Here is a 20463-nt window from a genome sequence, read left to right as displayed (position 1 = left end):
TGCCTCTGCGCCATTTCGGTTTCTTAAATCGAGAGCCTCAAGAGGCTAGTTTCAATGGCTTTTACCCGCAAAAAGCTCCCCTAGTGAGAGCAAAATATCATCAGGAATGGCTCACACCCCATAAGGAAGCAAGTAAGTAATGGCTGAATATGTACCAAGGAAAGAAACGAGCGAACGAACGAGCGACGGAAAGAAAGAGAGCCAATGAAAACAAGAACGAAATCACCTTTAGGTATGCATTATGTTCCCGCATGCGACGTTGAGGAGATCGACCTACAGTGCCAAACGTTTACTTCGTATGGCAGCTCACTATGTCTGACCCATCAGATCGCACAAATTTAGGCATTACCACGCATGCAGGAGGCTTTCCTCTTCAGGTGCTAGTATAGTGTAACATGCTGCTGAATTTTTCTACCCTTCCTAGCGTACAATCTGTCCTGAAAAATTCACGGGCCATTAGTACAGCTCATAACATGAAATTTGAGATTACGGGATATATTCAGGCAAATATTTCGAGAGATAGAGATAACAGAGGTCAAGAGCGACGGCTTTCGTAAATGACTGATAGAAGGATCTAGTGTAATGGCTGGTGCTGTGTGGTTTTCATAAAATGCGCGCATAAACTCAGATTGGAAAACAATTGCAGACCAACACAATCAAAGCAAGCAATTCATCAAGTCAAAGCGAGAGCCCACACGAGCTGATCATAGTACGGAATGAGCGCTCTGGCTGAGATTCGATGCTAGTACGAAACGAGCGGTAGGGCGAGTCTGCATAAAACTAGTCTTCCGCGCTCATGTCACTGAAGGGGCAGCTATAATTGGTCTCGCCCTCTCGTCCATTCAAGGCTCGCATCTTTTGCCACTCCGCATTCGCTCTTTCATCTTTCGCTCTTGTCCTTCGCTCTGTTGCGCCACCGACGCTCGCCGCAAGAATGGGTCATTAAGAGCTGCGCAATAAAACGGAGACCTATTTTACCCGACGCTAAACAGTCTTTCTCAATGCCGAATGTCTCACTACCGAAAGCACGCTTCTGGACTTTTGCCTGAATGCTCCTTGTGAGCGTGTAGAAAACGGAGTTGTATTTTCAATACTCAGACCGGCTAGTTCTTAAACTTACCGTCACTGAGAGATACTTCTAATCTCCTGCACCTGTTTCGTGTAGGAAATGCAATGTATTAGATGATGCAAGGCTTCTGTGCTGCTTGCCACTCGAACGAGGAAAATTCATTTCCAGTTTAGCATCACAGGCCACCGAAAGCACCGCCGTTCAATTTCTGCCAAACTAGAGCCCAAATGGAGCGCTAAATATCAATGCAGCAACTTAGCGCTAAGAGCGAGTCGCCTTACCATTCACACGCGATTTTTTTTGTCAAACACTCCATTGGTCAAAATGTGTTTTGTCGTCCCACAACAAGAGTGAGCTATTTTGAGCTAATTTGCCAGTATCTTCGCAGGAATGCTACTGGAACCGGAGGAATGGAAGAGCAAGGCTTCTGCGGTGTAAGAGCAAGTGTTCAATCGTCGGTCAAGAAGTCGAAGCACAAATGTGAAACATGTGGTAAATTTTTTAGAAGGGCTGACTATCTATCTGCACATTACCGCACGCATACCGGTGAAAGACCATTCAAATGTGAAATATGTGCGAAATCATTCGCGCACAGGTCGACATTGCGTGATCATGAACGGATTCACACAGGTTTGAAACCCCATATCTGTCAAACATGCACTAAACCGTTCAAAAACAAAAGGGAACTTAACAATCATCTCAAATCACACAGTAACGACAGACCTTTCGTTTGCGACATATGTAATCGCTCCTTTAAGCACAAATATACTCTCCAAAAACACCGCGAAGCATTTCACGGGGACGGAACACCGTAGGAGTGCAAGCAGTGTGGATATCGGTCCAGAAAGAGAGAATACATCGACGCACATCTCTGCCAGAATACTGGGCGCTAATTGTGTGGATATTCGTCTAGACATGCATTTTAACGAATGGCACATCCCGTGACACATACGGTGGCAGTCTTAACAGTGTAACTAGTGCGCAAGTGCAGTAAATTGCCCATGGGTATTGTATATGAACGTGACCATGAACCCGTGCAGGAAAAAAATAAGCGCTGACATTCTCCCGCAGGGGTGATAAACAAACCGGACGCATTGTGTGGAGAGGCGGGCTTCTTTTGACGATTAGGACTGCTGAGTGAAATGCAAGACGTAAATGATTCCGCTTGATTTTCCGAAATTACGAAAGGAAACGTCGTCTCCAGCAGAATTTGGGATGTTTGAATATCGAAGTATATTGCAGGTCCTGGCTAGAGCGTGTTGTTTGCACAACTATGTTGTTCGCCAAAGTAGCTTTAGCGAACTCATTCCTAGACAAACCCTAATGAGCAGCAAGTTCGTGTTTTGTGTCACTAGAAGGTTGAAACGTTCGCACAGAATCCTTGACACCTGGTTTAGTTCTGTGCAAATGGTCTGACAGTGTACTAGTAAACAAGCTTTACCTTATCATCGTTTTAATTATTCTGCAGTGTAAATAGAAGAGAACACCTCACATTAGGAAACATTTTCAAAGAAGGCAGTTTTCTTGTCAACTAAAAAAAAATGTCTACCGAAAATTGACGTCCCTAGGCCTTGCTGCCTCCCAAAGACCACTTTTATGACAATATGTAGACGTAAACATGCGGACATTTATGTCCCTTATAAGTTGTTCAGTGCACGTAATGCTTTGGTTCACTCTTTGGCTCTTGTAATCACAGCGAAGGGTTTTCTTCTTTATCATGCAGATGAGAAAACTGAAACTGAATTCGACTGAAATCATATGTAGCTTCACAATATTTGTTCTACCAAAACGAATATTTTAGCTGTTGTTGTATTAACGTAGAACCTCTGTCACATTTATTGTGCAGTTTCTCATTCATTCTGAAGCCGTCTCTTCTCCCTTGCACTGCACTCTATGACAGCTGTAGAATTTTTAGCCTCATGTGACAATCGTGTCCCTGCGAGCAAGATAGTTTTTAGTTATAATATTGGCACGCGTAGTTCGTATGTCTTCTTGCTGCGGGCGCGTTTCACCGGATGCCCTTCTCATTGCATGACGCGCCTGCATGCATCAGAAGGTGCTACGAAGTTCGGTCTTATTTTTGGTATTGTTCAATTTTTATCACCAAATTTCACGCGCAACGCAAATACATTTGTGCATTCTGGAAGGCACGCGAGCACCAGCGATGCCGCTGGAATCTTCTACGAATAATGCGTGAACAGCCGACGCTTGTTAATCGTAAATCTCTTGTTCGACGATCGATTCATGTGCCCGGCACTATTTTTCTACCCGAATGTAACTTGTTTTGTGGGTTCCGGTTCACCCAATAAAGAATGGTTCGTGAGTGATGGTTCTTGTTACTGTGTTATTTGTCGTATCTACAACGCGACATCTCGTAGAGGACCTTTGTGGTGACTGATCAAACCCTACCAGTCATGAAAAATATTGGAGGACACTTAAGCTTCACCTTCGACAGTGGAACGCGATAGCGATATCGCAGCCCGTTAACGCTGCCCATTAATAAACGCAAGGGTATGTGGGCATCCTCGCACCTGTCCCCGCACGGCCCAAATGCGCTCAAACAAGACGAAGGGGAGAAGCGGGCGAGTGGTGCGCAGCTGTCGGGGCAGCGACGTACATTGCCAGCAGGGGGTCTTCTGAGTTTGCCGCAAGATGGCTTTGCGTGTGCGCCAAGCGCAGAAGAATTGTAGCGGTAACGTACTTCGCTAGTCGTTTAACTCCGACTTCTGTAATTTACATGCTCATAATAACCGATATAAACCACCGTATGACTTTCTACGGAACGTTTATAAGGCAACGCAGCATTCACTAGAGGCGCTTTTGTCCCGCTTTGAGCCATCGAACTCGTCGCTGAGTGTTAGCGTCTCCTTCTCACATTATGGAGACCCTGGTTCGATTCCCACCCAACCCATTTCGGAAGTTATTTATGAATTGCCTTCCGGGATTTTTCGCTCATGGCCAACGCTGCCGACAGAGACACCAACGACACCAGCTTTTCTGCGACACGAGCTCCTTAACGCTGTCGCGTTAACATTGTCAATGTCGCCATGGAGGATCGAGCTAGCCGCAGACTACGCCTGCCGCTTTAGTACGGACCTCTGCCCGAGAAGACCAGGACGATCATGACCCCGACAAATGCCACAGTGAGTGTGCCCGTGTCACCCGCAGTGACGTGTGCTGCAAAGCCAAGGAAGCCAGCGATAATTAGCGGATCACCATTTGGAGATCTGGAAAGCTGGCCGGAAACCTCTGGAAAACCAATATGTTTAACAATTGAATCTTTGATGAGCTGCAGTTTCACAGTGCATTTCTGCATACATTCACGAGCGTCATGCCCAAGGAGCCAGCCGAAGTTGAATAGGGATGCCGAACGAGAACACCGTGACCCTCGGGGCAGAAATTCAGGAACTTCGACCCACAAATGTCCGAGAGGAAAGCGTTCTTCCGCGCTGCGGTTTTAAACAAATGGTTTACGCAGGATGGGTACGTGAACCAGCCAAAACCATTCCAATATTCCTTACGGAAGTCACGGGTATTGAAAAGACGTTGGAATAGCGCACTCAGCAACATCGCCGCCTGGTGCTCCCGCCGAGGTGAAAAATTCAAACACAATAATCTCCGACGAACTCCGAAACGCCCCTGTAACAGTCTCACGTGAACTACTTAAGATGATCTCTTTGATGCAGCTGAAGTAGCCTTAATTGCTGGCGTCATCTGGGGGGAGGTCCATAAAGGGGGGGGGGGGGGGGGTCCCAAAGGCCAACGTCACTTGCCCGGCCTCTGCATGGCAGTGTGATCTGTGGCACTGGTTAAATCATCTTAGCCCATTCTATAAGAGAGCTGGGCGACTCCGGGACCGTCGGGCTACATCACCTCCCATCTCCAGGTGAATCCAGAGACACGCGCGAAGAGCGTGCAAGCGGGGGCACTCAGCGGGCACAAAACTTTCGAGCCGTTGGTGCCGAATAGCCGGCATCGTTCACTTGATCGCCCCCCCAAAAAAAAGAATTGGTGAAGAGAAAAGGTAGGGAACACTAACTTGAATTCTACTGTGACGCGTGGAACTCTTTCCTTTTTTTTCAGTACTACTATGACGTTGCGGATAATGTATTCCAATGCGTGAGGGCTAATTAACCCTTTGATGATCATACTAAACAATTATTTGAATACAAGCTTAAGGTATATATGAGTCCAGGAGAGGCATTTAAACTCTGAACAATCAAACTTCCGGTGATAGGCATCTGAAGATACCGCGACTATGGCTTTGCCTCATTGGCGGTTACGGCAATAATTGTGCAGACAAGCCTGTCACTTATATTCCACAACTTAAAAGCCCCTCGAATCAGTGTCACTACAAGTAATTCTTAATGATAGATTGGTTATAATTCCTCATATTTACCTTCAAGACAAATGCGTATAATTGGCAATAATTTTTTATGCCCGGTGAGTGAATGCCGGTGGTGAATGTTCAACTATTTGTAGCGAGACTCTCGCTGCGATGCCAAAGGTAAGCACACGGATCAATTTCTCGTAACCTACGGTGAATGATTAATAAAGAGGAGGGCATATATTCAATCTATTACTTAATTTATATTGTTCTGCTGATTAGGCACTTGGCCCGTCTGGGCTTCTTCCCTACTTGGAAAGGAATTTTATATCTTTTTAGGCCATAAACACATCAGACTAGCGTCAAATTTAATGCTGCAACACGCCTGTCTTCGGCATATTCCTATGTTGAAGCTAGCTTCGGATAACTGGTCGTACTTAAAAAAAATCATGTCTGATTCGTTATTAGATAAGCAAACAGCATAGACGACGCAATAGCATACTTTAGCACTTTTAATACTGATGCCATAAAACACATGCAAGAATGAGGAAATGAGGTCTGAGAAGATACGCGAGTAAAGCAAATCAAAGCATTGGGCACACTCTGTCGGTACCCAAACACGTAAAATTTTATCGAATTGAAAAAGGTAAGTCAAAGGATAGAACGACGCAAGGACAACCTAGAGAACAAGCTGAGGCAGCTTCTCTCTAACATAAGGTCCTGCACAATATAGATGAAAGTCTGGTATGTGCTAACAAGTTCCCAATGGCAGGAAACTCATCCGTAGACCCTGATGAATGACTTAGGCAGGAGCCTAGAAGATCATGCATATAATCTTGGTAAACACTTCGAGCATGAGTGTAACTCTACGCCTTAAATTCCACAATTTTCAGCTTTTCCTTAAGATCTATTACAGCTTCTCTACTCTTCAAAGAACACTTCTTTTGCCTCCAGCACACTAATTATGCAGCGTTTTCAACTGGCCTACTTGTGCAATAATCAACTAAGGCTTTTAAGCAATCATTCGTGCACCCTGGAATTGAATCATGGTGATAGAGAGAGAGAAATCTTTATTCGAAGTCCTGATTTGGTCAATGGAGACAGGTGGCCGGGATGCTAACCCCACCGGTGCCTCGCTTCCTCAGCTGGTGGCCTGGCCTTGAGTCTTGGCGGCGTCGCCGGTCGGCCTAACTAGCCAGATGTGACCCTTCGGGCACTCGCCGAGCAGCATGTCAGAGCTTGATTACTTATTTCATCATTTCTTGTATCACCTCACTTCACTAGTGCTGAGTGTGAAACATAATTTACGACTATGGCGGCATCACTCCCAATGATATCAACCTGGTTTCGGTGTCCACGGTTTGGCACATGTTCTTGATTCGTGGCGTGTGACACGGATAAACACAGAAACATGACAAACACGTCTCACATGTCCAGGAGCAGTAATATAGGTCGAAGCACAGGCCAAGTAGGCATTCACGAAGCCTAAACCACATAGAAAGACAGTTCAGGGTGAGCCCATGCAATTGTGGTCTTTTTGTTTTTGAACTGAAGATATTTAGGTGAACCATTCCGGAATTTGTTGTTAATTGTGGCTCCTGCAATGTGACCCAATAGGGACGTGCTTCGAGTTAGCTCGCACGCATATGTTGTGCAGTTTCCATTACGCCACAAGCGCAAGGATGAACCGAGAAAAAAAGAAGTCAACTTTACACTGTCATTGCAGTCTTACACTTCATCCTTCACACACCTGTCCTTACACAATGCCAACATGCGCACTGGATGGGCGTAATTTCTTTTTCCTTAGCCTGTTTTTAACCATAAGCTGGCACATCACTGTAGACTGCTTCCGATGAAGATTTGCTACCACCGAAAAAACAAATGTTTAGCGAAGATAACTTTTATGGGCATCACCGGGTGCGCACGTGCGCGGCGCAAGATACTTTCAAGCTTTAAGTTACAGCTGTGCGGATGAATTATGCTTCGATTTTAACACCGTAAATGCATCGGAAAAACATGAATCTAAATAAAGCGCCCCTATTTGAGGCGCACAAAGTTGAAAAAAGGGAAACTTAGCTTGCTTTTACATACTTCAGAGAAGGCATGCTTTGTCTGAAAGGGAAGCTCTTCCTGGGAAGGCCCATCATTTCACAAGCAGGTGAAAGGCGTCATTGAGCCAGTAACAACGAAGTTTTCTGGAAGGATAACGTTTACTGCAGGTGCATTTCGTTGTTTTAGCTTTTTTACGATCAATCAACGTGAATCACGCGAATCAATGACCCGAGCAAGCTCTTCCTCTGAGGGAACTCCGAAGGCTGTAACACCGAAGAAGGCAATTACTGATGCAATCGTTTGGTTCTTACCGCAAAACAACCTCATAGAACGACGCGCTTAGATTCACTTCATGAGGGTGACGTACAGAATTCCCGCGTGTAGTCAACTTCAATGTCCTATTAACTCTGCTTGCCGCCACAAATTCCTTCTCTTGTACGCGATAGGCACGCAAGTATTTTGAAATTTTCCTTCCTACGGCAGCTGAGGATGTCGAGCATTAAACTTGCACCGCAAGATATCGTTGAGAAATGTGGTCCTGTCTGCACGGTTCAAACATCAAAATTTTGCAATTCCGTTAAGGAATGTTCCTCTGGTCATATGGAGGGATTAGGATTGTCTAGTAAAATAATGAGGTGGCGAAAACACATGAGAAACGTCCATTCCTTGCGCAGGACCTTTGCAATTCACGCAGCAGTGCCTCGTGGATAACGAGGCAAATTGACAACAGGGCCTGTCATACTAGAAGAAGGAAATTCTGGCACAAACAACCCATATTACTTTTTGGAGCGAAAACGGTGACCGCTGTAACGTGGTGCCAGCTGGTCACATGTGCAGCAGGAACTACACGTTGGTTGTTGTAGATGAAATATGTTATTATATTCGAGTAACGTCGCTTGTCGGTTCGGAGCACCTATCGTTTACGTTCGGTAAATATTTTTCCTTCCAGGGCAGCAAGAAGGGTCTGACGTATCTGAGCCGTATGAGTGGAAGCGGCCTCGGGGCGCTTACGCATATGTTCCTTGAACATGGTTGGGTGGAAAAGACTTTTGGGATGAGGCATTGTCGCAAGAAACTGTCCTGTAGCATTACGTGGAGGCTCTATGTAACCCCCAAAACACACTGAAGCGAGCAGGAGTGATACTGTGCTAATAGAGAGCACTGGCATCACTTATACGTGCCTTGGATGTCTAACGTCAATCGTCGCTCGAATAGCTACACAGCCAGGGATAAAGCCAATGTTGACTTCACATTTGTTGTCTTCGCATTTACAGGTGTAATTTGGCCTAATTATATAGAGAAAAAGACTTTCTGATTCGCCATCGTATAAACGTTGGGTCACCTATTGTTCATTCTGTCTGTGCACTAATTTGGTCACGACTGCCAATATCTCCCGAGAAGAATTAGGACTACTCCTGAAAGAAACAAATAATAATAAACACATGTTCGTGTCTACGGTTTTTGGCTGGGCGTGGGCTTTGCTTAAGTTGGTTTTGACGATTTGGTGTCGATTCAGCACAGGGCGCCGGGGCGCCTTGTTTAGTGTTCAAATATTATTACTTTAGCGCCAACATAGTGGCGCACTCTATCGTCTTTTTTTTTCCAGATGGGTTTTACGATTTCATTCGAGTTGCCCAAGTGCCCGCCGTTTTACTGGCTCTCTCATCCTTGGCACAGACTGCGCATGCGCGATCATTCAGCAAAGTTCTGTCTCAGAAAGACGCTAGTGCTCCGGAGCGTCGTCACCAGCCATGACTGAACAAAGAAGCGGTGGGCAAACGCCTCCCGCGTTTGCCTTCATCGAAGAAGTAACCCCGGGTACAAGCCGTGAAGGCGGCGAGGGAGCCTCAGGCACTTTCGACGATATCCCTGCGTGAGTATTCCCGCTTGTGAAAGTTTTGTTGGATATTGTCAGCCGCAGGAACAACCTGGAGTACAGACTTTAACAGTTATACATTTGTTTGCACATCGAATTGGGCGTTTTCGAGGACGACTTCGATTCAGTGTGGCTGCGGCTGTTTATGACCATGATAAAGAGAAGTGCCTCCCGTTTTTCGATCAAAGTATCTATCCATATGAATATATACACGCAGGAAAGGGACGACGACCTTTTAGGAAGGCTTATTTACTGAACATTTGGCTGGTCGACCAGCTTTCGTCAGAGTACTTTACTGTACTCTCTGTACTCTGTACTATACAGAGTACTTTACGTCAGAGTACCTTACTGTACTCTGCGGAAGGCTGGTCCACCAGCCGAAAACGTTCCGTAAATAAGTCTCCCTAAAGTTCGTCGTCTCTTTCCTGCGTATGTTACGTCGGGTCCTGCGTGCTGAACTTTGAAGAAACCCCCATATATTTTGTTATGCCCACTTGGGGTTTGTTCTGTTTCAGTTACGATATGGGACCAGACATTTAGAAGTGACTTTACTGTGCTTGCACGTACACCGCAATGCATTATTTTAGGAATTATTATCTTGCGTGAGTGGGGGGAAACTTTGGATTGTGGAAGCGGGGCGATTTCTCTTCGCCGCGACGTGCAAGCTTTTATGACAGATAACACCAGTGATGCCGCCGACGTTCTCGACGTCTCGCAAGATGTGTGTTTGCCCCCGCAGGCGGGAATGTTTGAACCTGTCCATATTTCTGGCTGTCGGACAGGTTGTTTTTGTAGTTTAGCCGAGCCCGATTATGACAATGCGCTCAAGAAAAATGTTATAGTCCCTCGCACCCTCGTTGTCACCACTGATGGTTGTATTCGTTTGCGGACAGTGAGTGTTTCAACCCCATCCATAACATTGCCGCTAGGACTTAAACTGGGAAGTATTGACGAGCAAGCCATTGTCAGCGTCGGAACATTCGACGCTGACAGTGGTGAGGAAGACAATGCTGTCTTCTAGTGAGCAGTGTCTGCTTGAAGGAGTGCTCCATTGTCAAGCAGCGTACTCCTTCAAGCAGTGTCTGCTTGAAGGAGTACGCCACATTGTTTGATTTTGCTCAAGGTCAACGAGCGTCCCATACACCTCCAGCGTGTCGTATGCAACCCCACTTCCATACAGGGCAAGCGACGCCAATTCGTCACAAGCCCTACCGCGTTTCACCTTCAGAGAGAAAAATCGTCGCCGAGCAGGTCAAAGAAATGTTACAGAAAGAAGTGATCCACGAATTATATAGACCTTGGGCTGCTCCTGGGACCCTAGTAAAAAAAAAACTCGTTGAGATTCTGTGTGGACTATCACCGCCTAAACACCGTAACAAAGAATGACGTGTGCCCCCTGCCACGAATAGACGACGCCATTCACTGCCTCCAGTCCGCGTCGTATTTCTCTTGTTGATTTACGGTCAGGATATTGGCAAATTCCCATGCACCCCTCAGACAAGAAGACCGCCTTCGTCACAACTGACGGCCCCTTTGAGTTCAACGTTATTCCCTTTGGCCCATGCAACGCTCCAGCGACATTCGAGCGATTTATGGATAACGTACTCCACGGACTGAAATGGGAAATTTGCATGTGCTATTTAGGCGACGTCATTACCTACGGCCGGACATTTCATGAGCACAGTCAGCGCCTGTCGGTGTTCTTGACTGTATCCAGCAAGCTGGCCTTATTGTAAACTCGAAGAAATGTCATCTCGGTGAGCGTGAAGCCCTCGTATTAGGCTTTCTGGTCGACAAAGACGGCATACCACCAGACCACGAAAAGATAGCAGTGGTTCGCGAATTCCAACAGCCACACATGGCGACAGATCTGCGAAGCTTTTGGGCTTTTGCTCATATTTCCGGTGCTTGATCAAGAATTTCGCACAGCTACCCTCTCCGCTCACGTCACTCCTTCTCACTCACTCCTTCACAAATACTTGAAATGAGGACTGCTAAGTGCGCGTCGGCGTTTCAACAGCTGGAATTTTTGTTGACTTCTGGACCGGTTCTACGGCATTTTGATCCGGAGGCGTCAACTGAGCTGGACACTGACGCCAGCGATGTGGGTGTTGGCACTGTGATTTTTCAGCTCTGCGGTGGCCCCTAGGATTTCATTGTCTACGCTAGTCGAGCACTTACAATAGCGTAGACAAATTACACCGTTACTAAACTCGAGTGTCTAGCAGTCGTCTTCGCCATTCAGAAGCTCCGCCCGTATCTACGTGGCCGCGCATTCATGATAGTGACTGACCATCATTCACTCATTCACCCGGCTGCGTGACCCATCAGTCTGCTTGGCCCGCTGGGCTTTGCACCTTCAAAAGTAAAGCTTTTCCGTTAACAAAGAGAGCGGTTGCTGTCACACGGACGCTGACGCCCTATCCCATCTCCCTTTGCCACACGCTAAAGCTGAGCATAATGACTTCGATGACTACCTAGTTTAAATCTCTTCGACTTTCCAGACCTGGGTACCTTCGAGAGCGAGCAACTTTGCGACCTTACCTTGAAACCCCTACGGGCAGCCGCATGTCAGTCAGCAGGAACAATGCTGTTTACTTTTCGTAATGGTTTGCTGTGCAAAAAAAAGCATAACTTGGCTGACTCGCAGAGGTCGCAAACCAGGCAACTACAGGGACGATCTCACCCATAGAGAGGAGATACAGTTAAAAACGGCCGAAGGGAAACCCATACCCAAGGTCAATAGGATCGAGGTGTTGGGGCTCATCATTGAAGCCAAGGGCAACAACGGAGAAACCCTCAGAAGACTGGAGGGAACTGTAGCGCAAATCATGAGGCTAATCAGAAGTATAACAAATAAACATAGCAGGATGAAAGAGGAAAACACGATAAGGTTAATACAGGCCTTCGTAATAAGTGGAATAGTATACGTGGCCCGTACTTAAAATGGCAGGCCGTGGAAAAGATCAAACTAGAATGCCTCATTCGGAAAACATACAAACTAGCCATAGGACTACCGATCAGCACCAGCACGGACAAGTTGCTGCAATTAGGCCTACACAACACGATAGACAAGCTCATTGAAGCGCAATGTAGGGCACAATATGAACGCCGCTCTAAGACTAGAGCAGGCAGACACATCCTAGAGAGATTAGATATAGGTTACCACTTTCAGCACGATGTCAAGATGGACATCCCGAGAGAGACGAAGGAAAGATTGGTAATACCTCCCATACCAAAGAACATGCACCCGGAACACAATAAGGACAGAATATATATATATATATATATATATATATATATATATATATATATATATATAGATATATATATATATATATATTGTGTGTGTGTGTAATTTAGCTTCCGTTTGATCAACGCACACTTGTAGCAGTAGCCCACTGGCTTGGATGTTAAGCTGCTTAGCTCGACATCACGGGTAATATTCCAGGCGCAGTGGCATTTCACCAGACATTGTGAAACGTAAGAAAGCTCCGTAACTTGGATTTACGTGCGCATTACCGAAACCCAGGGGGTGAAATTGAATTCCGTGATCCATCCAAGAGTTCCTCATTGCAAAATCAGGCTTTTGAAACTGTGAAACACAAGGATATAAATAAATGAAACAGTACGTCACACTTCCGTTGGTGGTCGAGTGAGCATATTCCATGAACCCAACGAAACGTCCCACAAATAGTAACATTTGCTAAACACGCAAGAGATGTGTGACTAAGTGAGAACACTACTGAAGTTTTCGTTGTTACTTGTTTTTCAGGAAATAGAAAAGATGTGCCTAAAGAAAAACGCCATATGTCTTTGAAGTGAACTCCGTGTTCATTTGTAGGAAAGGTTAAGGCAAATCGGAAAGCACTACCGGGATGCCGCGACGGACATGTCATTTTGGCACGACTGCGAACGGCCGCGTTGGCAGAGCGTGCGAAAGTTATCGTGAAATGGCGAGAACAGTTGCCGACTGCAAATCTTAAGATGCGTGGTCGCACGCTGGCACAGCTGTAGCGGACGCGGCTGCGCGACTGATTCGGCCGACTGGCACGGCCCTTGTACGAGAAATAATATAATGCAGCCAAACGTAACATAACCTTGCGTTACCCAAATCATAATGTTAAGCTCTCGCCCACCATTTCCGCATGCTACTCATGGTGCGCCATCCTGTCACAATAGGTATGACTAGCGCTTTCCAGTTGACTCGCATGACGTCGTAGAGCTATACGCACGTAGTCTAAAATGGTCACCTTGGAGGGGATGGCACTAAATAATTATATCGTAATCTTGCAACTTAGCATCTTCCTGTCTTGGTTCTAGCATCATTCGTTGTTTTCCTATATTTCACGCTTCATGTCGTGATTTAAGAAATTACGCAATTTAAGAGTGCGCCGTTCACCTATGCCATCCAGGAAGTTATGCTTTTAATAAAATGATACATTACAGGTTTTACCTTCATTAACAAAGAAGCACTTCCCTTGTTCCAAATTCTGCTTGGCAAAAACAATGTCCAGGTATATTCTGCCGTAACTAGGAGCACCGGCCAAAGCCAATATGTATGTCTCATTTCAGGTACATTGACGAGTACATCAATGACGCGTTGAAGGCATTGAAGCGCCAGACCAATGCCACTGACGTCAATGGTACGTATGGCATGGCCTTTAACCATCGACACCACTCGCGAAGATGCTTAACATCTAACAGAGGAGACATCGTTTCAATCGATCCTGATGGCGGTGCATTTATAGGTCATACGGGCGCCTTACTAGCGTCCCCAAGTCAGTTGCTGATGTGCAGTCGTAGTGTGAAATTCATGCAGATGAGTTGAGTGCTAACAGAGTCAACACTACGCGTATTCTACGTGCCTCAAGTTTCGAATCAATTCATTTTCAACACGATGAATTCATTCGTAAAGGCAATGAACGCTTCTCGATATGTCTTGGATGTCGTGTTGGAATGGGGCCAGGGTAACGAACTTACCAATGCGTAGCAAGCCAACCGCATGTTTTATTCTTCACGTTAAATGCTTGCTTGAGGATCCTGTCGTTGAAGGGCCTCTTACCGGGCGCCCTTGCGAATTTAAATTAAAGGCAGTAAATTGCCAATGCGCCGTCAAGGGAGTGTTTCGGTAATACAATTATTTAAGTGCATTCGTTATGGGAGAGGATAGATGACATCCAGCTGTCGTGCTACTGTGCCGTCAGCAGGCTAGTGTTACTGCTTCCAGACAATCTCCCTCCCTCGTTGGATGATCAACCTAATTCTCGTGCAGTAGTCGGTGTTGTTGTAAGCAGTTAGCATTACACATATACATTTATTACCGGGATTTTGACCAGCTCTCTCAAACCGGCGCTCCTTCCAGATGAAACAAAAATTATGGCGTTTTACGTGGCAAGGCCACTTTGTGATTATGAGGCACGCCGTAGTGGAGGACTCCGGAAATTTTGACCACCTGGGGTTCTTTAACGTGAACCTAAATCTAAGTACACAGGTGTTTTCGCATTTTGCCCCCATCGGAATGGGACTGCCGTCGCCGGGACTCGATCCCGCGACCTCTTGCTCAGCGACCTCTTCCGCGACCTCTTCCAGATGAAGGGCACGTGGCGAACTGTTTGCAACTGTTTCCTTCCAAGCAGCCGCTTATACGTTTCACACGTGGTAGACACCTTTTAATTTACGAGCCGTGCTTGTGTATTTACAACAGCCAAACCTTGTGAGAGGAACTTTAAGACAGCTCTCTGTCTACCTTACGAAAAACCAGCCACACCTTATTAGTATTCTGGAAAACACGCGGTCGTTATGTTTACCGCAGTGTGGCGAGATTGCAGCGGTTACTTTATCCAACGATACTGCCCTGTCAAGTTGTAATTCTGCAAGTCATTCCCATCTTATCCTATGCCCGCAACACGACCCTCACATATACGCATTGGGTGGCCTATTTTAATCAGTGTGGAAGGTCTCGAAGGCGTGCAGCGGATAAGAGCCATATGTGTTCGTAATTAGTTGCTAAACATGCATGGCTAACTGTAAATGCATTCCTAGGAACATCAGCTACAGACGAAAGAAAATGTATGCATAGGATGGCCAGGCTCTTGAAGAATTGTTCTCTATGGGTTGAAGCTGGCGTTTATCTTATCATGACATAGTTTTCCTGGCTATTCAAGCATGAATGAAGTTTTCAGACTTGTTCTGTCACTTTTCTTCGTCCACGACCCGATCAGGCTGTCTACTGCAAACAATGAATAGGCGGTATGCAGAACCTGCAGCTGCACTATGCACACAACCCGTTCATCTATATAAGGTAGTGGATATCGGGTACAATAGTAAAGTGCCAACATCCGAGTTCATGACACCATTCGGCAGTCATCCTTTCACTGCAGCCCCCATGCTCTCGAAACAATTTTCTTTTTAGTAGGAAGCTTCGGCTCGGCGAACATTTGAAATTGTCATGCTCAACATGTAAAATGCCAAAACGCCTTTAGTAACAGCTCTTAGACTGACATGAGTTATGTTCGTTCCATTTGAGAATGTTCTAGTGACTGCAGTAAGGGAATTACGCATTTAGGGCCTGGATGGTATGCCAGAATTCCCGGAAATTGGCAAGTTCCCCAAAATTTGAAACACAACTTACACAATTTAGTAACTCCAATCCTAAAACAAGCATAGCAGGCCGAGTTTGCTTTATGAATCTAGAATTTACGGAAAGGACAAATGTTTCCGGGCATTTTGCAAAAGTCCTAGCTACATCATTGTGGCAAAGTTCAGACCGCTGCGTATCATTTTTCTCAATTTACGGGTATTAGTCAATTTACTTTTCAGAATTGTCATATCGTTTTTATGGCCCAATTACATAGTTGCAAGCTTCATATTCTTTTTTTACAAATTTTAGCGCATTCAATACTATTTATATAGACACTCACCGTCTCAACAATAGGTTAGTTTATGGGAGTTACAAGATTTCATCCTTTGTTTTTCACATTCGATGGCCTGCATCAAATCTGGTGCAAGCGGGACCGAGAAAAACAATATCCCTGCTCCCACGCACTTAGACAGAAGCCTCCGAGCTGAAGTTTCCTTTTGCGCGTTGCTAACTAAGCAGCTTTGCAATAACGAGAGACGTCCTTCTTGGTAAAGGGAAGTTTGGCATGTGCCAAAGCCTGCTTATTGAAATTAACATACGTTTCTTTGCGACCTTAATGAAGCATCGAACACACCTCTTGCTTGAAATTGGAAAAGTAGGTTTGACCTTTGTAGCGCAGTGAAAGAATACCAGCTGTCGTCCTTCGCATTAAAAATGGTCGTGTTCTAATCTGCTGTATTGTTTGCAGCGTATTTATTTTTAGAAAAATTAACATTCCAATTATTTCAATGTGATTGTCTTTTACGTCAATGTGAATTTTTTTCGTGCACTGAGCTCCGAATTCCAGAATTCCGGATAGAAAAAGCGCACTGCACACGCGAACACAGCAGCCAGTCTTCCTTATGCCTAAAACCCAACTAAAACGTTTTGCATGCCACCATTTATTTTTCATGCTCTTTGAATGACCTCTGCAAAGCGACGGGTAACCACCTCTGCTGTTTTCTCAGACGGTGCAGATGCCACTGACAGCGGAAGCACCAACTACGGACCTGTTGTGTCCACCGCTAGTGCCGATCACGCCTGGCCCAGAACGAGCCAAGCTGGCATCGAGAAACTATCGTCTACTACAAAAGACACCGTGAGGTGAGCCACCATTTCAAAATATTTCTTGACATAAAGCAACCAAGCCAGTGGGCGAACTGCGAAGGTGACCGGGACTCTCACTCCCGATTTTAAGCCACATAGAAAATAGAAAAATAGATCACAACTGTAAGAGCAAAAGAAAACGTCTACTTCTAAGACGTGTGAAGAGGTTTCAAAGACGCGCTAAGAGGTTTCAAAGACGCGTCAATACGCGTCAAGGACGCAAGATGACGGCTCATTTCTCCATACCATAGGGTATCCTGATGCGGTGCATAAAGGGACAGTGCCACAGCAGCCTTGCCCACGAAGAATGTGCCTAATGTTGGGCGACAAGCCCCTTCGGCGGGTGCAGCCAGCGTTGCACCACCATACAACAAAACATCAAATTCTAGGTTTGTGGCATGTAAAGATACTGTGACTCCAGGCGAAGCGTTGCCAAACCACCGCTTTCAAGAAGGGCACTGAACACGATTCCTAGTCGAACGGCACCACCGTTTCACTTCGAACCGTACAACCCGCAGTAACCCTGCGTCATATAGAACCAAAAGGACTCTGTAAGCTAAGTTCGCAGTCTTATACTAGACAGGCAGCACAAATGTATTCTGCAATATGAACACACTAACATTGCAAAGGAATGTAAAGAGACTTCTACACAATTTAGATGATGTCAAACAACCTATTTAGAAATTTAGTGCATAAGTGCTGCGAACCGCTGTGTTTGCTTAGTGGCTACGGTGTTCGGCTGCTAAGCACGAGATCGCGGGATCAAGTTCTTAACACGGCGGCTGCATTTTGATAGGGGCCAAATGAGAAAACACCCGTGTGCTCAGATTTAGGTGCACGTTAAGGAGCCCCTGGTAGACCAAATTATTCCCGAGTTCCCTAATACGGCGCGCCTCATAATCAAATCGTGTCTATGGCACGTAAGACCCCATAATTTATCAATACATAAAAGCTCTGTCTGTTCAGGAAATACACGTAATATCTACACACACACTTTCCTAGGCAATGTCATTTTTAAGAGAGGCCGCGACGATGGTCTCACTTCTGGTTGTGTGGCTATAATAGTACATATATTCCCTGCCATCAATTACAACACCGAACGACCCTTGAAACTGTTGCTGTCCGAGCCCTGCTCCTCGACAAGCTGGTAGAAGTCACTTCCTCTTGCATACCTTCTAACCACCAAATTTGGGAAACATTTTCCGGGCCCTATTGATGAACTTCCCGGATCCCACATAGTATATTGAGACGAAAATGCACATAGGCCCCTTTGGCGTGATTCTCGCTGTAAGTTTTTCTCCTGTGGCTGCCTCTTTATTGAGAACGAGCCGAAATTTTTCTGCTTGAGGTAAAGCATTCTCCACGAAAGACATCAACATAACATTATATACACTCATGCCCTACCTTGAGTGGAACGTCCTAAATACTTCGTGAGATGTCTGCTCCGGGAAATGGCCAGACTATGTACGCAATAATAAAACACATTCAGGCTGATACGCAAGTTGCTCTATCACCAGTTTTGAACACCATGTGGGCAACAATATAAATTTACATAGCACTGAATAAGGTTATTTATGTCTCCATCTTGAAACAGGGCTAGGATACATCTTCTATGGCAAGTTAGTGGCTTATGGCATCATGAAACTTCCCGTTTAATCTATTACAAAAGAGGATTAATCGTGGACTATTACTTTCGTGAACGAAACGTACTACTTGACGTTTATGAACGATGCTTTAAAGACAGCCGACCTACAACTGACTACCTCATGCTGATTATGTCTTACATCAGTAAAGCTTTTGCTTAAAGACGGTTCTTTTTGTCATTGTTTCTTGATGTCACAAACGCTTGACGCCCCACCTGGCCCTACGGAAGTTTGCGACAGATCTCGGAAACGGGCATTTCGAGGCAACATGCTTAATGCAGTAGAAAGTTATCAAACCTAACGTAGAATATTAGTGCTGGCAATATTCCGTACAGGTCTTTCATCGAGAATACTGGGTTACCAGGGTGTGGGCGTCTTATTTGTATCATTGTTGTTGCGAAAAATAAATTTAGCACATTCATTTATTCCACAACGTATGCTTTAATCCATTTATGTTGATGACTTGCCGATTCTATTTAACTCGTGTGGCCTTGCATTCTACGAAAGACAAGTTGAAATTGGCTTGACCAAAGCGCCAACTTCAGCACAGAATTGATTTAGGCCACATTTATCGAGAAGCCCCTCCTTCCTTCTTGCAAGAAATACAGGCGTCGTTCCATTCTCGCATATTGAGGTGCATGAGCAACACTTACCTGTGAATAGTGCACTAAATTTTAAGGCAGCATTTTAGGCACGAAGTACACCTTTATTCTGCGCCTGAGAAAAAGATATGGTAAATAATAGGCATTGAGGTTGCCCAACAATGAGCCCATTTGGCTACCCTGAACTTGCGAAAGGGAAAAGGGGGAGGGGCAAGATAAAGAGAAGAGAAAATCTACTGTGAATACCGCCGACGATTCAAGAGTTCTCTGCTTTCTATCACAGTTAGTGACTCAGTCCTTAAGTACCTTGAACAGAAATGCCAAAAAAAGCAATGAATATCCCTAAAATTCTGTCGCAAACAACGTGGGGTATAGTGACAAGAACTTCCTCAAACATTTAGAAATGCCTAATTGGAACACGCCTAGATTACGGGGCCAAAAAGTTTCAATTGGCTACTTATAGTGCCTCGATGATGCGGATCCTGTCCATCACCTAGGCATCCGGCTGACCCGTTGTAAGGGCTCGCAGTGAGATCGAAACATTGGAACCAGCTCGATTACCAAACAGAGCTTTGGTTTCTCGGTACTTGCTTGTAATAAAAGATAATTTCAACTTGTTGTCACAGCTGTGTGTATCTCATACCAAATTTTTTTAAATTTGCAGCTGTTCTGACGACGCCTGGCGTTGCCAGCGGAACGCGCAGCACAGGCCGATAGCCGACCAGACGTACAGCCTCGACGGTACGTAGGCGATGGTCATTCGCATTTGTAACTAATACAGGAGAGATGCCCTACGTCCTCCGTGGCAGTGGTGCATTTATTGCGCATGAAGACGCGATTCACTAAAGCCGCCAAGTCGGTTTTCGCAGGAGGAGCCTTATCACTCTCCTTAGTAAGAAATTTGTGCATATGCGCGCAAATTCATACAGAACCTATGTTTGAATCCATTTATTCTCACAACAGTGAAGTCCAAAGGCATTCTCCCAGGAGATCGGGGCAGAAGCCGAGACTGTACATTCTACGCAGTCATCGATTCAGTAGCAATTGAAATCGGCGCTTCACCAATAATCTGAACTTTTATTTGTCAAGCAGACTCCGTGTGGTCGTCGTGCTGGCACCATATTTTTTCTCTTAAACCCATTGAACTTTGTTGACAAGGGTATTG

General features: G+C 45.5%; 2 protein-coding genes across 3 annotated transcripts in view; one reads left to right on the top strand and one right to left on the bottom strand.

The window, feature by feature from the left end:
• The window catches only part of LOC135919805 (zinc finger protein 625-like), a 134690-nt gene that overhangs the window by 65757 nt on the left and 48470 nt on the right, over positions 1-20463 (bottom strand). The gene's annotated exons all lie outside the window — the stretch shown is intronic.
• LOC139049783 (gastrula zinc finger protein xFG20-1-like) overlaps positions 1-20463 on the top strand; it is a 73159-nt gene that overhangs the window by 15535 nt on the left and 37161 nt on the right. The window contains exons 6-11 of the mRNA XM_070525587.1: positions 1458-1880; positions 7014-7026; positions 9176-9321; positions 13900-13970; positions 16915-17050; positions 19963-20039. Of these exons, the coding sequence (XP_070381688.1) occupies positions 1458-1880; positions 7014-7026; positions 9176-9321; positions 13900-13970; positions 16915-17050; positions 19963-20039 (866 nt within the window). The remainder of the gene's footprint in view (positions 1-1457; positions 1881-7013; positions 7027-9175; positions 9322-13899; positions 13971-16914; positions 17051-19962; positions 20040-20463) is intronic.

This window comes from Dermacentor albipictus, chromosome 9 (genome assembly GCF_038994185.2).
Source record: "Dermacentor albipictus isolate Rhodes 1998 colony chromosome 9, USDA_Dalb.pri_finalv2, whole genome shotgun sequence".
Taxonomy (NCBI): domain Eukaryota; kingdom Metazoa; phylum Arthropoda; class Arachnida; order Ixodida; family Ixodidae; genus Dermacentor; species Dermacentor albipictus.
Note: the sequence above shows the minus strand (reverse complement) of the source record. Positions and strands in the feature narration are given on the sequence as shown.